At 36.8% G+C, this 12,501-nt stretch overlaps 1 protein-coding gene across 3 annotated transcripts in view; it reads right to left on the reverse strand.

Annotated features, from left to right (window-relative positions):
- Positions 1-12,072, reverse strand: part of VWA3A (von Willebrand factor A domain containing 3A) — a 79,497-nt gene extending 67,425 nt beyond the window's left edge. For 2 of the 3 annotated variants that reach the window (XM_031942054.1, XM_031942047.1), the window contains exons 1-3: positions 11,443-12,066; positions 6,640-6,730; positions 6,080-6,200 (exon numbers count right to left, since the gene is read on the reverse strand). In XM_031942054.1, coding sequence (XP_031797914.1) covers positions 6,080-6,200; positions 6,640-6,704 — 186 coding nt within the window. In that variant the 5' untranslated portion in view covers positions 6,705-6,730; positions 11,443-12,066. Of the gene's footprint in view, positions 1-6,079; positions 6,201-6,639; positions 6,731-11,442 lie in introns of all 3 variants that reach the window. The other variant, XM_031942062.1, reaches the window with a different exon arrangement.
- Positions 12,073-12,501: the final 429 nt, after the last annotated feature.

Below are 12,501 nucleotides of genomic sequence, written 5' to 3' on the forward strand. Positions count from 1 at the left end.
TTTCTTTTAGAGAGCTGATAGTCTCATTGAACTTTGCTCCAGTCAATTATCTGGAATAATTTATTCAGCTCTGGGCACCATATTTTAGGAAGGACATTGACAAGATTGGACATAATAGAGAAGGACAGGATGCTGAAGGGCTTCCCATTAATGTCATATGAACATCAATTGAAGAAACTAGGGAGGTTGAGCCTGGAGAAGAGAAGAGGGGCAACAGTCTGAGTATTTGAAAGGCTGTCAAGTAGAAGAGATATTGGTTTGTTCTCCTTGGCCCCAGAGGGCTAGGTAGCCCTTGGGAGGCAGGTAGGTAGCACTAGCTGCATTGGCAAGTCAGTGAACTTTAGACCTGCCTCAGTTTCCTCAACTGTAAAATGGGGATCAAAATAACATCTAGGGTTGTTGTGAAAATCAAATGAAGTTTCTGCAAAGTGCTTCCCATAGTCCTTGCCCCCTATTAAGTTCTGTATAAACGCTATTATTATCTCAGATTTTTTGATTCTCGATTATACTCTACCTCAGACACTTAGAAGGTTCTGTACTTAAAATTGCTCCAATTCTAAATGAATTCATTTCAGTTCACATTTATGAAGTACCTACTATGCACAAAGCTAGACTATCAAGATCTAAATTTATGAAATTCCTTTCTCATTATAACCTCCTGTCTTTCCAATTTTCCCATTGCGTTACTACTTCCTGTAATGAGGAATACCTTACTTGAAGGCATTCAATCTCTCCTTGGTGTCTCCTTGGTCATATTTTCCTCCTTCCAGTCTTGACCAAATTTCAACAAGACATTATTCTTCACCTTGGAATTCCTCCAGTTTTCCCACTCTGCTAAATTATCCCTGACACTTGGTCACATTCACCATCTGCTTTTTTTGTTCCTATGGTGAGTTACCAAGTCCTGGGAAGAAATCATGAAACCTTGCTGACTGTGAACACTACAGATTCACAATATCTGATTTCAATCTTGTCCTTACTACCACATAAGTCCTCTGTTTTGTCTCTAGTGTTCTATCAAACTCTTCATTCTGTTGTCCTTCATTTTGAAGAGGATCAATGACATTTTAGGGCAATGTCTTGACTTATACACGAACTGGATTTAAGGAAGACAAGTTGCATTAAATTGTCAGCTTCACTCTCTCTTCCAGAGTCAGCAAAGCCAAGTGGCCAGACAAGTGTCAAGACAACTGGCGATGGTTCGGGATGCAGTGGATGAGCTTGCAGTCTTTAATGTCTGATCGGGCTCCAAGAGCTTGATACACAGCACTTGTTTCAGCTGCCTTTATGACCACTGAACAAATTGTCCTCATCCACCTATTCCATTAGAAGAAGCTTGGGTTAGACACCTCCTAACTCACTTCAACTTAATTTAGTCCATCTGTCAGTGCATGTTACAGCTTCTTAGTCACAGGTGAGAGTTGAATACCACAAAGGTATTCATACAACACCAGAGGTATTAATCTTCCTTGAACACACCTCATAATACCTTCAAAGAAGTTGATCTAATCCTTTTGTCTCTTCAAACTTCCAATTTGATTCCACCTTCCATTTTTTAAATAGAGGAGCTCATCTATTTTGATATGAAGACATTTCCACACCTCAAGATCTTTTCTCATTCATCCTTTTGATCTTTGCTGTGGAGGAAGAGGTGGTCTTACTCCTTGTCAAGACTAAGCTTTTCTTATTAGCTCAGTTTTCCACTCACTCTATTTTTTATCAGCCAATTCTCTGCTGCCTAAAAACACATTCAGTCTCTCCTGTCTTAAAGACAATAAAAAAAAGTTCCTTTCACCTTGTCTTCCTCTTAAGCGCTCATATCCCTGGGTCTCAGTTTCCTTATCTGTAAAATGAGGAGATTGAGCTTGATGGCTTTTAAGATCTCTTCTATGTCTATGATCCTATCATCCTACCTTTTTCATTTGAGGTTATCAGTGTTCTTTTAATTGATATATGAAATGACCTTTTCTCAACATTAAATTCTCCTTGATTTGTCTAAAGCATTTAACTCTTGTTGTGTGCTTAGCATAGTATCTAGTATACAGTAGCTTAATAAATATTTGCTGGTTTATTAGTGATTTCTAACTCGATGTCTCAAAAATCCATATCTCCTGCTCCAGGTTTTAGCTCTAGTCCTGAATTTCCATCTGTCTGCTATCTGTTAGTGCCTCAAACTCAGTGCTGAGCCAATTAACTTCCTCTTGAAACTTTCCTCTTCTCCCAACTTCATTTTCTGGTGTTGGCATCTTTAGCATCCCAGAAATAAACCAGGTTCAAAATTTAAGCATTATCTTTGAGTCTTCTGTCTCACTTATCTTTTCACATCCTACACCATTTGCCAGATTTTGTTGACTTTTACCCCAACTATATTTCTGGAATTTATTTCTTTCTCTCTACACACAATGTGAGCAGGTAGGTGGTTCAGTAGATAAAGCAGCAGGCTTGGAATCAAGAAGATTCTTCCCGAATTCATTTGGCCTCACTCTTACTAGCTGTGTGAGCTTGGGCAAGTCACTTAATCCCTTTTGCCTTAATTTCCTCATCTGGAAACTGAACTGGAGAAATAAATGGCAAACCATGTCAGTATCTCTGCCAAGGAAACCCTACAAAAGGAGTCACGAAGAGTGAGACACGACTAAATGACTCACTGACAAATATTCTGGCTAGAATGTTGTCCTGAATTGAATGTAACTAACTTTATACCTCATCAAAAAATCTTGGAGCTGGAAAGAAACTCTGGAAATAATTTAGTTGTGTCCTCTGCCTTTATCTAGAATGTCATCATAGATCAAAAGTGTGAGATATTTTAAATTTTACTCTCTGATTAGTTAACAATAACAATTTATAATTACATCACACTTTTTAACCATTCAAAGCCCACATCTGTAAGGTAAATAGAGCAAATTTCATTTCTATTTGACATATACAATTTTACTCAAACTGGTTAAAGTAAAGGGAAAATGCGACACTCCCTCCCACTCCACCCCCCACATCATGGGTACAGCAAGAATAGCAGCTTCAACTACAGTTTTGGCTACCTGCTACTGAAAAGATTTTACATTTTGCAGGTGGGTTGGATTGAAATGTCAAGAATCCAAGGACAAGGTGTGTCCTATCCAGTGGTATTGTGTGACTCAAATGAGATGATAGATGTAAAGCAATTTGCAAACTTTAAAGTGCTATATGAATGCCAGTCATCATTATTATTTGTTGTTATTATTAGCCTACAGGTACCAGATCTCATTAGCTGAGCCTACTATTCCTGCTGAGTTGGGCTGAAAATGTTTAACAATTGGGCTTTGTGGAGAAAAAAGAATGTATGGTACATGCTCACTTTTAAGTTTAATCAGCATTGTCAATCTTTTTCCTTAACCTGGTTAATCAACAAAATAATACATAAAGCCTTGATTTGTAATGAGACATCAATGATGAAATTGAAAAATTAAAAATAGGTTTTTGGGAACCTAGGAGCCAGTTCTTGCACATTCCTAGTCCTGCCTTTCCAAAAGGTCTACTATATGTTTTAGAAAAATGAAGTTTCAGAGCCTGGTGAAATGGTAACCTGAAATCATGGTATACTAGAAGTCCCAATCTGCTTAAGTTACAAGTTTTCTTAAAAGTCACAGAATAACAATACTAAAAATGGTCCCATAGCCTGTTTACTTCATTTTATTGACAAGGAAAAGGCATCTAAATTACTTTCTTGAGTATTCCAATTAATTCCAACACAGCAAAGTTGGAAACTAGGATTTGGATCTTCCTCTTTCTACCATGCCACATACAAGTTATATTTACATCTCAGCCAGAGAATTATATGCATACCAGTCACAGATTTGATTATTACAAAAATGACACATATTGATGAATCTTCCATCCTATCATCAATAGACTGCCTGTGAACATAAGGAAGCGTGATTGCCCGTATCAAATGTACACCAGATTTCACTATTCTGATCTTCTCTTGGATGACATTTTGAGGTTGACATACTGAGAATAGTAGAGTTCTTACCCATATTTATTCATCTTTCCCATATTAGAAACTTTTGAACATGGATGCATCATTACAACATCTGAAGAAGTACTACTGAATACATCTATTTTGACTCTATTGCCCATGGATTCAACCTCAGGATCTGATCCCTACAGAAATAGAACAGTGCCTTCATATAGCAATATGAATATAGCGAATAGATGACTCTTCTTTCTACTTCTCCCTTATGCATGTAAGATTTCTTTCTTAAAGATTTAGACTTAAAACTCAAATCACTCTGGTTCTCTTAGATTGGCCAACAATAGATCCCAGGCCAAGCCCTTCTTGGTCATTGTTTAGACCCTAATTGGCTCAGAGTGAATGTAAATAGCAGTTGTTTCTATTTTGGACAGAAACCCTGAGGATCTTTTTTTTTTTTTAAGTCCATTCTCTGCCACATTTCTTACTCGGCCTTAATCACTGATTGGGTGTTGCCTCAGTCAAACTGAGGCCAGTTAAAGACCTCAGGCCAAGGCCTCCCACTATATCTTGGGTGCCTCCAGTTGTCTTGATCTCCACAGGACCCAGATGACTCTGGAGGGGAAAGCGAGGCATGTGAGCTTGCCCAGCCTCTCTCTCAAGTCTAATTGACCTGCATGTCAGGGCATCATCTCCCTGATATCCTGGTTCTCTTCAAGAATGAAGGACAAATCCCAATGTACACGTATTAAAAAGGATACAAGGTTTAACAAATTCATTTGCAGAATCACAGAACCAGTTTGTTTGTTTTTTAAGTTGGAAGAGATCTTTCAGTTTATTTATTCCAACCTCTCATTCAATCAGTTAGCATTTATTAAATGTCTACTCTGGGATGAAGGACAATATGGTACAGTAGAGTAGGTCTCAGATGCAGGAAGACAATCTTGTCTGGCACATCTATTTGACCGTGGGCAAGTCAATTAGCCTCTTAGTGCCCACTTATTTGTCCTCAGCTCCACATTATAAGTTTCATAGAAGGTACAGAATAACCTTCAGGGGGAGGAGGAATGCTCTTTATCAATGAAATCCCAGGTTCAATCACTGTCCTAAGAGAAATAGTCTCTTGCCTTCAAGGAGCCTACAATTTAATGGGGGAAATAAGCCTTAATAATGACAGATGGTCATCTAGTCTCTGATTAATCACTTCCTTGATTGGGAGCTCTGTATGTTCTTTTCAGTGTTGGATAGCTTTGAACATAAAGCTATTTTCTTTTTTAAGGAGAAAGGTCAATCTCTCTTTAACTCCAACCCAACCATTTTAGCACAATTAAGCACCTCTGGCATAACACAGAATGGGTTAGCCTCTTTTTCCATCTCTTATGTTCTCTTTGGTATAATTTAAATACAGAAGTCATTCAACTATTTCTCATGTGACATGAGCTTTATGTCATTCCAGTCTTTTAGTCTTTCTAACCTTATGGTGGGAGTATCTGAAGTAGATGAAAAATGGAAATACTCTAATAAAAGAGAATAATCTGATTTTCCCCTTTTTTCATGTACAAAGTAATTCAAATGAGTAGATATGTCTCTGTTAAGAAGATTGTGTTTTTTTCCTAAGGAATTTTAAGGAAAAAATACATTTCTATTCATGTTCAGTATGAAAATAAAATCTATCTTCTCTCTTAGAAAAACAAAACAAAAAATGGGAAAAGGTTTTGAATTTCACTTTGTATTTTCCATCTTTTCTAACTTATACTTTGTAAATTTCATGTCAATCAGCAGCAAGCATTTATTAGGTATATAATTATGTGATAGACAAATACTGCTAGTCGCTTGGTCTGTATACATTTGGGAGGAATTATTTCTTTTCCTTTCTTTGGGTGCAATTCAAAGAATTTTGAATACAGATATTTTTACTTAGTCAATTAATTATACTCTTCTCCCTAGTCCTGCATGTTCTGATATTGCTTTGCCAAGTCCAACTTTCCAGCTGTTCTAGACTGAGGTATATCATTTAGGAATGTCCTTTGAGCAAATCTACCCTCCATTCATATCCAATCCCCTAAACATTTGTAACTATTTTTTCTTAGCTATATAACTTTTTTGTTTGTTTGTTTGTTTGTTTTTTACCAAGTCCTGGGTCTGTTTGATGTTTGAAACCAATAATCCATTATTTGTTTTTTCAGAGCTTCCATCGATCAGCTGCACAGTTTTCTGCCTTCTAAAGTCTGCATCAACATTTCCTTTGGTGCTATAAAACACAAATTTCATTTGGTCATTGCTCATAATTCCAATTTGCTGTTTTCTTAATTTAACCTGTCTATACTCCATCCTTCCAAATAGACCTCAAAGTAACCTTGGAGAATTTTAATTTCTTTTGCATAATCCTGAGATTTTCTTATTTGCTTTGTTTTTCTCCCACTTATCCTTTAGAAACTCTACAATGTATGAATCAGTCCTTAGAATTTGTGCCTCAAGGCCAGTTTAAAGGGGAAAACATTTCATAAAGTGGTATACCAGCAATTAGCCTCTCTCATTTGGAGTCAAAAACATTATTCTTATGTTTTGTTCCACATATTAGTATTGTGGAAAAATTTCAAGCTATTTAACAAAAATGCAAATAATTTCATTTCCCTCTTATGAGTAAAAATTTATTTTCATTTGGAAATTCAGGTAAGCTAGTTCCTTACCTAAGATCTTGTGGAAATCTTTCATTATCTTGAATCTGGACTCCAATTCTGGTTTGTGTGGCCATTTTAGAATACTCCAAGATATAGTTCCCTATGAAGGAAGATTGGCACATAGTTTAATACAATCTGTGGCAAACATTCTGAAATAAGGCATGTGGCATGGAACTTCCTTGGGTATCCTTAGTTCTTTTAAAAGTATCGTAAAGCTATCTAGAGTCATGTGAAAAAATGCTCTAAATCACTAGTAATTGGAGAAATGCATATTAAAACAGTTCTGAGATATCAAGTCAAAATTCTCAGATTGGCTAAAATGACAGGAAAAGATAATGATAAATGTTGGAGGGGATTGGGAAAACTGGAGCACTGGTGTATTGTTGGTGCAGTTGTGAACTGATTTAACCATTCTGAAGAGCAGTCTGGAACTATGTCCAAAGAGCTATAAAACTTTGTGTATCCTTTGATCCAACAGTGCTACTATTGACTCTGTATACCAAGGAAATCATAGAAGAGGAAAAATGTACAAAAATATTTATAGCAGCTCTTTTTGGCAAAAAGAATGGAAAATGAGTAAATGACCATCAATTGGGGAATGGCTGAATAAGTTATAGTATATGAAAGTAATAGAATTTTCTTATTCTATTAAAAAAATGATGGACAAGCTGATTTCAGAAAGGCCTAGAAAGATTTAGATGAACTGATGCTGAACAAAACAAGTAAAACCAGGAATATATTGTACACACTAATTGTAAAATTGTGCAATGATGATCAATGAAAGACTTGATTCTTGATCCAGCAGTGTTACTACTGGGATTATATCCCAAAGAGATTATAAAGAAGGGAAAGGGACCTGTATGTGCACGAATGTTTGTGGCAGCCCTTTTTGTAGTGGCTAGAAACTGGAAACTGAATGGATGTCCATCAGTTGGAGAATGGCTGAATAAATTGTGGTATATGAAAATTATGGAATATTACTGTTCTGTAAGAAATGACCAACAGGATGATTTCAGAAAGGCCTGGAGAGACTTACACGAACTGATGCTGAGTGAAATGAGCAGGACCAGGAGATCATTATATACTTCAACAACAATACTAGATGATGACCAGTTCTGATGGATCAGGCCATCCTCAGCAACGAGATCAACCAAATCATTTCTAATGGAGCAGTAATGAACTGAACTAGCTATGCCCAGAAAAAGAACTCTGGGAGATGACTAAAAACCATTATTGAATTCCCAATCCCTATATTTATGCACACATGCATTTTTGATTTCCTTCACAAGCTAATTGTACAATAATTCAGAGTCTGATTCTTTTTGTACAGCAAAATAATGTTTTGGTCATGTATACTTATTGTGTATCTAAGTTATATTTTAATATATTTAACATCTACTGGTCATCCTGCCATCTAGGGGAGGGGGTGGGGGGGGTAAGAGGTGAAAAATTGGAACAAGAGGTTTGGCAATTGTTAATCCTGTAAAGTTACCCATGTATATATCCTGTAAATAAAAGGCTATTAAATTAAAAAAAAAAAAGAAAGACTTGATTCTTCTCAGCAGTTCAATGATCCAAAGCAATCCCAACAAACTTTGCATAGAAGAACACCATCTGCATCCAGAGAGAGAACTATAGAGACTGAGTATAAATAATACATGTTATGGTCACTTTTTTTCTTTTTCTTTTGCTTTATTTTCTCTCATGGTTTTTTCTCTTATGGTTTTTCTCTGCCAACATGATTCAGTGGGAAATAGTGTATTTAAAAAAATTAATATACATGTATAGCCAGAAAAAAATTAAAAAGGAAAAAAATAATATCAGGATAGGAGAAAACACACTAAATTCAATGCCATAGAATATTTTATTTTGGATCTCTTTGTTAATGCTTGTGGTATTTTAAAATTTCAGAGAAGCACTAAGGAGTACTCAGTAACACCTCACCAATAGAGCAAGGAAGTGGGATTCAGGAAGCTAGGACTGCTAAAGTTGAAATTCAATTGGAATCTTGGGAAGCCCAGTGAAGTCTCAGAATCTCTGTTGCATAATAGTTGACTAAGAAACACACACTATCTGTAAAGTCTCATATCATCTACCGGTTTGTAGAAATGGCAAGAGGGATTGAGCAACAGATTAAATAAAAAGTAGAGTTGTATGCTAAGCAAGAATACTGGATCAAGAGGTAGGAAATCTGGGTTTTAGTCCTAACCCTGTGGCCGATCTGCTATGTAATCTTGTACAAGTACTTTTACTTCTCTGTGTCTCAGCTTTTTCAGCTATTACATGGAGATATCTACACAGGATTTTTTTTTTTAAAGGAGGACAAAATCAAGATTATGGACATGAAAATGACTTGAAAATTAAAAAGCATCATAACAATGGGAGGTCTTAGATCTGTGCTGGTAAATAACAATTGGCTGTATGCACAACACACTTTATTTAAATTAACATTTTCTCCATCACTTTCTTAATTCTAGATAATCAAAAAGACAATAAAGCCAACAGTGATTTGTATTATTTGCTGATTTCTTGAGTTGTAAATACTGACATTGAAAATTGAACAATAGGCTTTCTTAGCCCCTTCAAGGTCGCTTTAGCACACCCCCAATTTTAGTACTGAAAGATGTTGTTACTGCCTTGAAAGAACTAAAATTACAATTTACCATGTGAAATGTAAGTAGTGAAATTCTGTCATTTCAAAATTCAATAAGTGACAGAGGAGGAGGTATAGAACAAGAGGACATCATTTCAAATAGCTTTGAAAAGCTTTCAATAGCTTTGAAAAGATTCTTAGTCTCAAAATACACTTAAAGCAGGAATTGGAAAGGGCAAAGATGGAGTCAGGATTGGCTCTAAACATAGAGGAAGGTGGAAGATGCTTAGTTGATATGATTTCAAGGGTATGAAAGTCACTTTTCTAAAAATATTATTCCCACTGGTCTTCAATGAGTCTGAAAATTTGATTACTAATCACTTCAGGTCCTTAGGTTTAAAGCATTGACAGCCTTGGCTACAATTTAAATATTACCAGGGAGAGCAAAACATTGAGCCATCAATGGCTTCTTTTTAAATGAGCTAACTGAAAAGCAAGTCTGAAGGAATAGTATATAAGACAGAAGATTTTGTGAGGGTATGAGTTGTAAAGTAGGACAGACAAGTCTAGAGTATGAAATACTTCAGTAGAGCAGGCAGGGTGGAACCACACTTTGGGAGGGGTCTTAGAAAGTCAAGGGACAGGAGTTTGATGAAAGAGAGGAAAGGACCATCCAAATGGCCAATGAAGCATCATTATAAACTATCTTAGGATTCTTTGAAGTCTTGTTGAAAGGTTCTTCTGGAGGTTAGGGGCCACAGAAGGTCTGAGAATGCAGTTCAAGTATCACAGCACTGGTTCAATGGAGACTAATGTTCAGGGGCCTGGAAACTGAGAGTGGATTTGAGAAGATGTACTCAGAAACTTGAATGGATCTGGGAGCTCATGAATTTGAATATTCCTTCCAAGGATGTAGATAGTGTCAAAGGGGGTCACTGAATCATACATAAGAATCCTTCTATAGGGTGCATATTGACTTAAACTGTTTACCAGTATCTATATTCTATTGTATTTTTATCTGTTAAATATTTTCTAATTACATTTTAATCTGGTTCAGGTCACATTCAGTAGTACTGGGGGACCAGGATGCCTGTTTGACAAATTTGATGTAGATTACAATAACAATAGCTATCATTTATCTGGTATTTTAGGAATTGCAAAGCACTTTACAAAGTTATGTCTTGGATCCTCATAATAACCCTGGGAGGTTATAATAATAATAATATAATATAATAATGACTATTGCCATTTTGTGGTTGAGGAAACTGAGGCAGAGAGAAATTCAGTGATATCTTCATCTGTGTCTGAGACTACATTTAACTGAACTTTTGTCTTCCTGACTCCAGGTAAAATATTTTATCTGCTGTGCCACCTATCTATTCCTGTATGACTTCATATTCTTCCATAATTTTGCCATAGGAATTTCCCCAAAAAACTAAGGGACTTCCTCTATTTCTCCTTTTCTTGTTATTTCTTGACTTTTGATCAGCCCATCTTCCATTTCTGTTTCTGCCATCCATTTCCTTTATTCCAGTTCTTCTTCATTGGTTATATATATGTTGCAGTCTGCTCAGATCCACAAAAGAATAACAACAAACAAAAAAGACTGGCTTCTTAACTGGGTGGTTGCCTGTCTTTATCCTACTAGTCTGGTATTAATGCCTGAGATTTTTGTGTCTTTAAAAAAGAGGCTCTTGAAATTCTGTTATTTCTGGGAAGGTAATTCCTTAAACTATTATCAACAAAGAACTTAGAAAGGGTTATTTGACAGGTCATTGAGAACAGCTTGCCAGAGTATCAAGAATTCTCAACTTGGGATCAGAAGACATAGCTTTGAATCTCAGTGCTACTCAATATTCATATGGGCTTTGGGCCACTGTCACTTCACCTCTCTGATTCTCAGTTTTCTCACCTATAAAAATTTGCCAGGATTAGATAAAATGAGATCTAAAGCCTTTTCAATTTCTAATATTGTATAATTTTTGGATATTATGAAGTTGCTTTGGGGAAAATGGTAACTTGAGAGTTGTAGAGAGACTCTTTGAAAAGTTAGGTGAATAGTCCAGACTTCCCTAGACTAGACAACTATGCTAAGTTTGGGAAGGTTGGTGATGAATTTCTCCTTTCTCTTCCCAGACTTTTTCTAGAAGAAATTTCAATTAATTAGGACAAGAAAAATTTTCTAACCCAATCAGGAAGTAGATGACCAAACTACCTACCTGTATCTCCCCAGCAGTGATGATGATCAAGGGCACTGTCCACTTATCCACGGGTGTGACTGACCATTTTCCAGGCGAATGTTGCTGCTTTTTTGGCCACTGTCTTTGGTTTGAGACCCAATGATGCCAGCTGAGGTAAGACCCCGGCAACCTGCACAGCTGGCCTTTCCGTGTACCCTGCTACGCTTCCTCTAGTCTCCAGGACCCACAAAACTTGATACTCATACTCACTATCACTTCCTTCTATCTTTGATCCTCAGTCCTTCATTTTTAGGAGAAATGTTTATCCCAAAGGACTTTGGCTTCTGGTCACACTTTCTCCCTTACTCTCTTTGTAGTCTGCTAGGGGAGCTCTATAGGAATGTTACTCCATTCCCTAGGTAACAGACTGTAACACAATAAGCTAGGGACAGGGGCCACGGCAGGACTACATCATATTCTGATACAATTTCCAAAAACTTTAATGTCTCTCTATTTTCTCTCACCTGAATAATAGCCAGGAAGCAGTATTTTGCTTGTTGCCTTGCTATTGTTATTATTATTTTACCCCTAGTCTTTTTGTGCTAAGCAGAGAAAAATGGTTTGGTCCAGATAGAAACAGGTTCTTTACCTGTGGTGGCCTGCCTTAAAACTATAGTTTGGGTCAAAAATGGCAGCTGTTTAGAGGATAAATGGGGATTTGGGGTTGGGCTTAATACCAAACTCACCATTTCTCAGTGCAGTGGCTCCCTAGCATCATTGCTTGCTTTACAAATACAGTAAGTAGGGTTAGTAGCTTTTACTAGGTAAAATCAGGAAACTGGGTTTGTCTTCAGCACTGACTTCTCTAGGCAGGACATCCTCCTCCGAGGTCATTCCCTCTTCTTCCCTCCCACAACTCCCATTACCAATCAGAGCTTTCACTTTTAACTGTTTGATGGGCGCACAAGCCTTCAATAGGAGGGAGAGCTCTTCAAGTGTCTTTTTTTGACCTCTCTCTCTTCCTAGGTAAATCTTACCCACTCCCACAGCTTCAACTACTTGCTTCCATGCAGATGATTTCCCATTCTCACTATTCAG

The sequence above is a fragment of the Sarcophilus harrisii genome, chromosome 1, assembly GCF_902635505.1.
Source record: "Sarcophilus harrisii chromosome 1, mSarHar1.11, whole genome shotgun sequence".
NCBI lineage: Eukaryota > Metazoa > Chordata > Mammalia > Dasyuromorphia > Dasyuridae > Sarcophilus > Sarcophilus harrisii.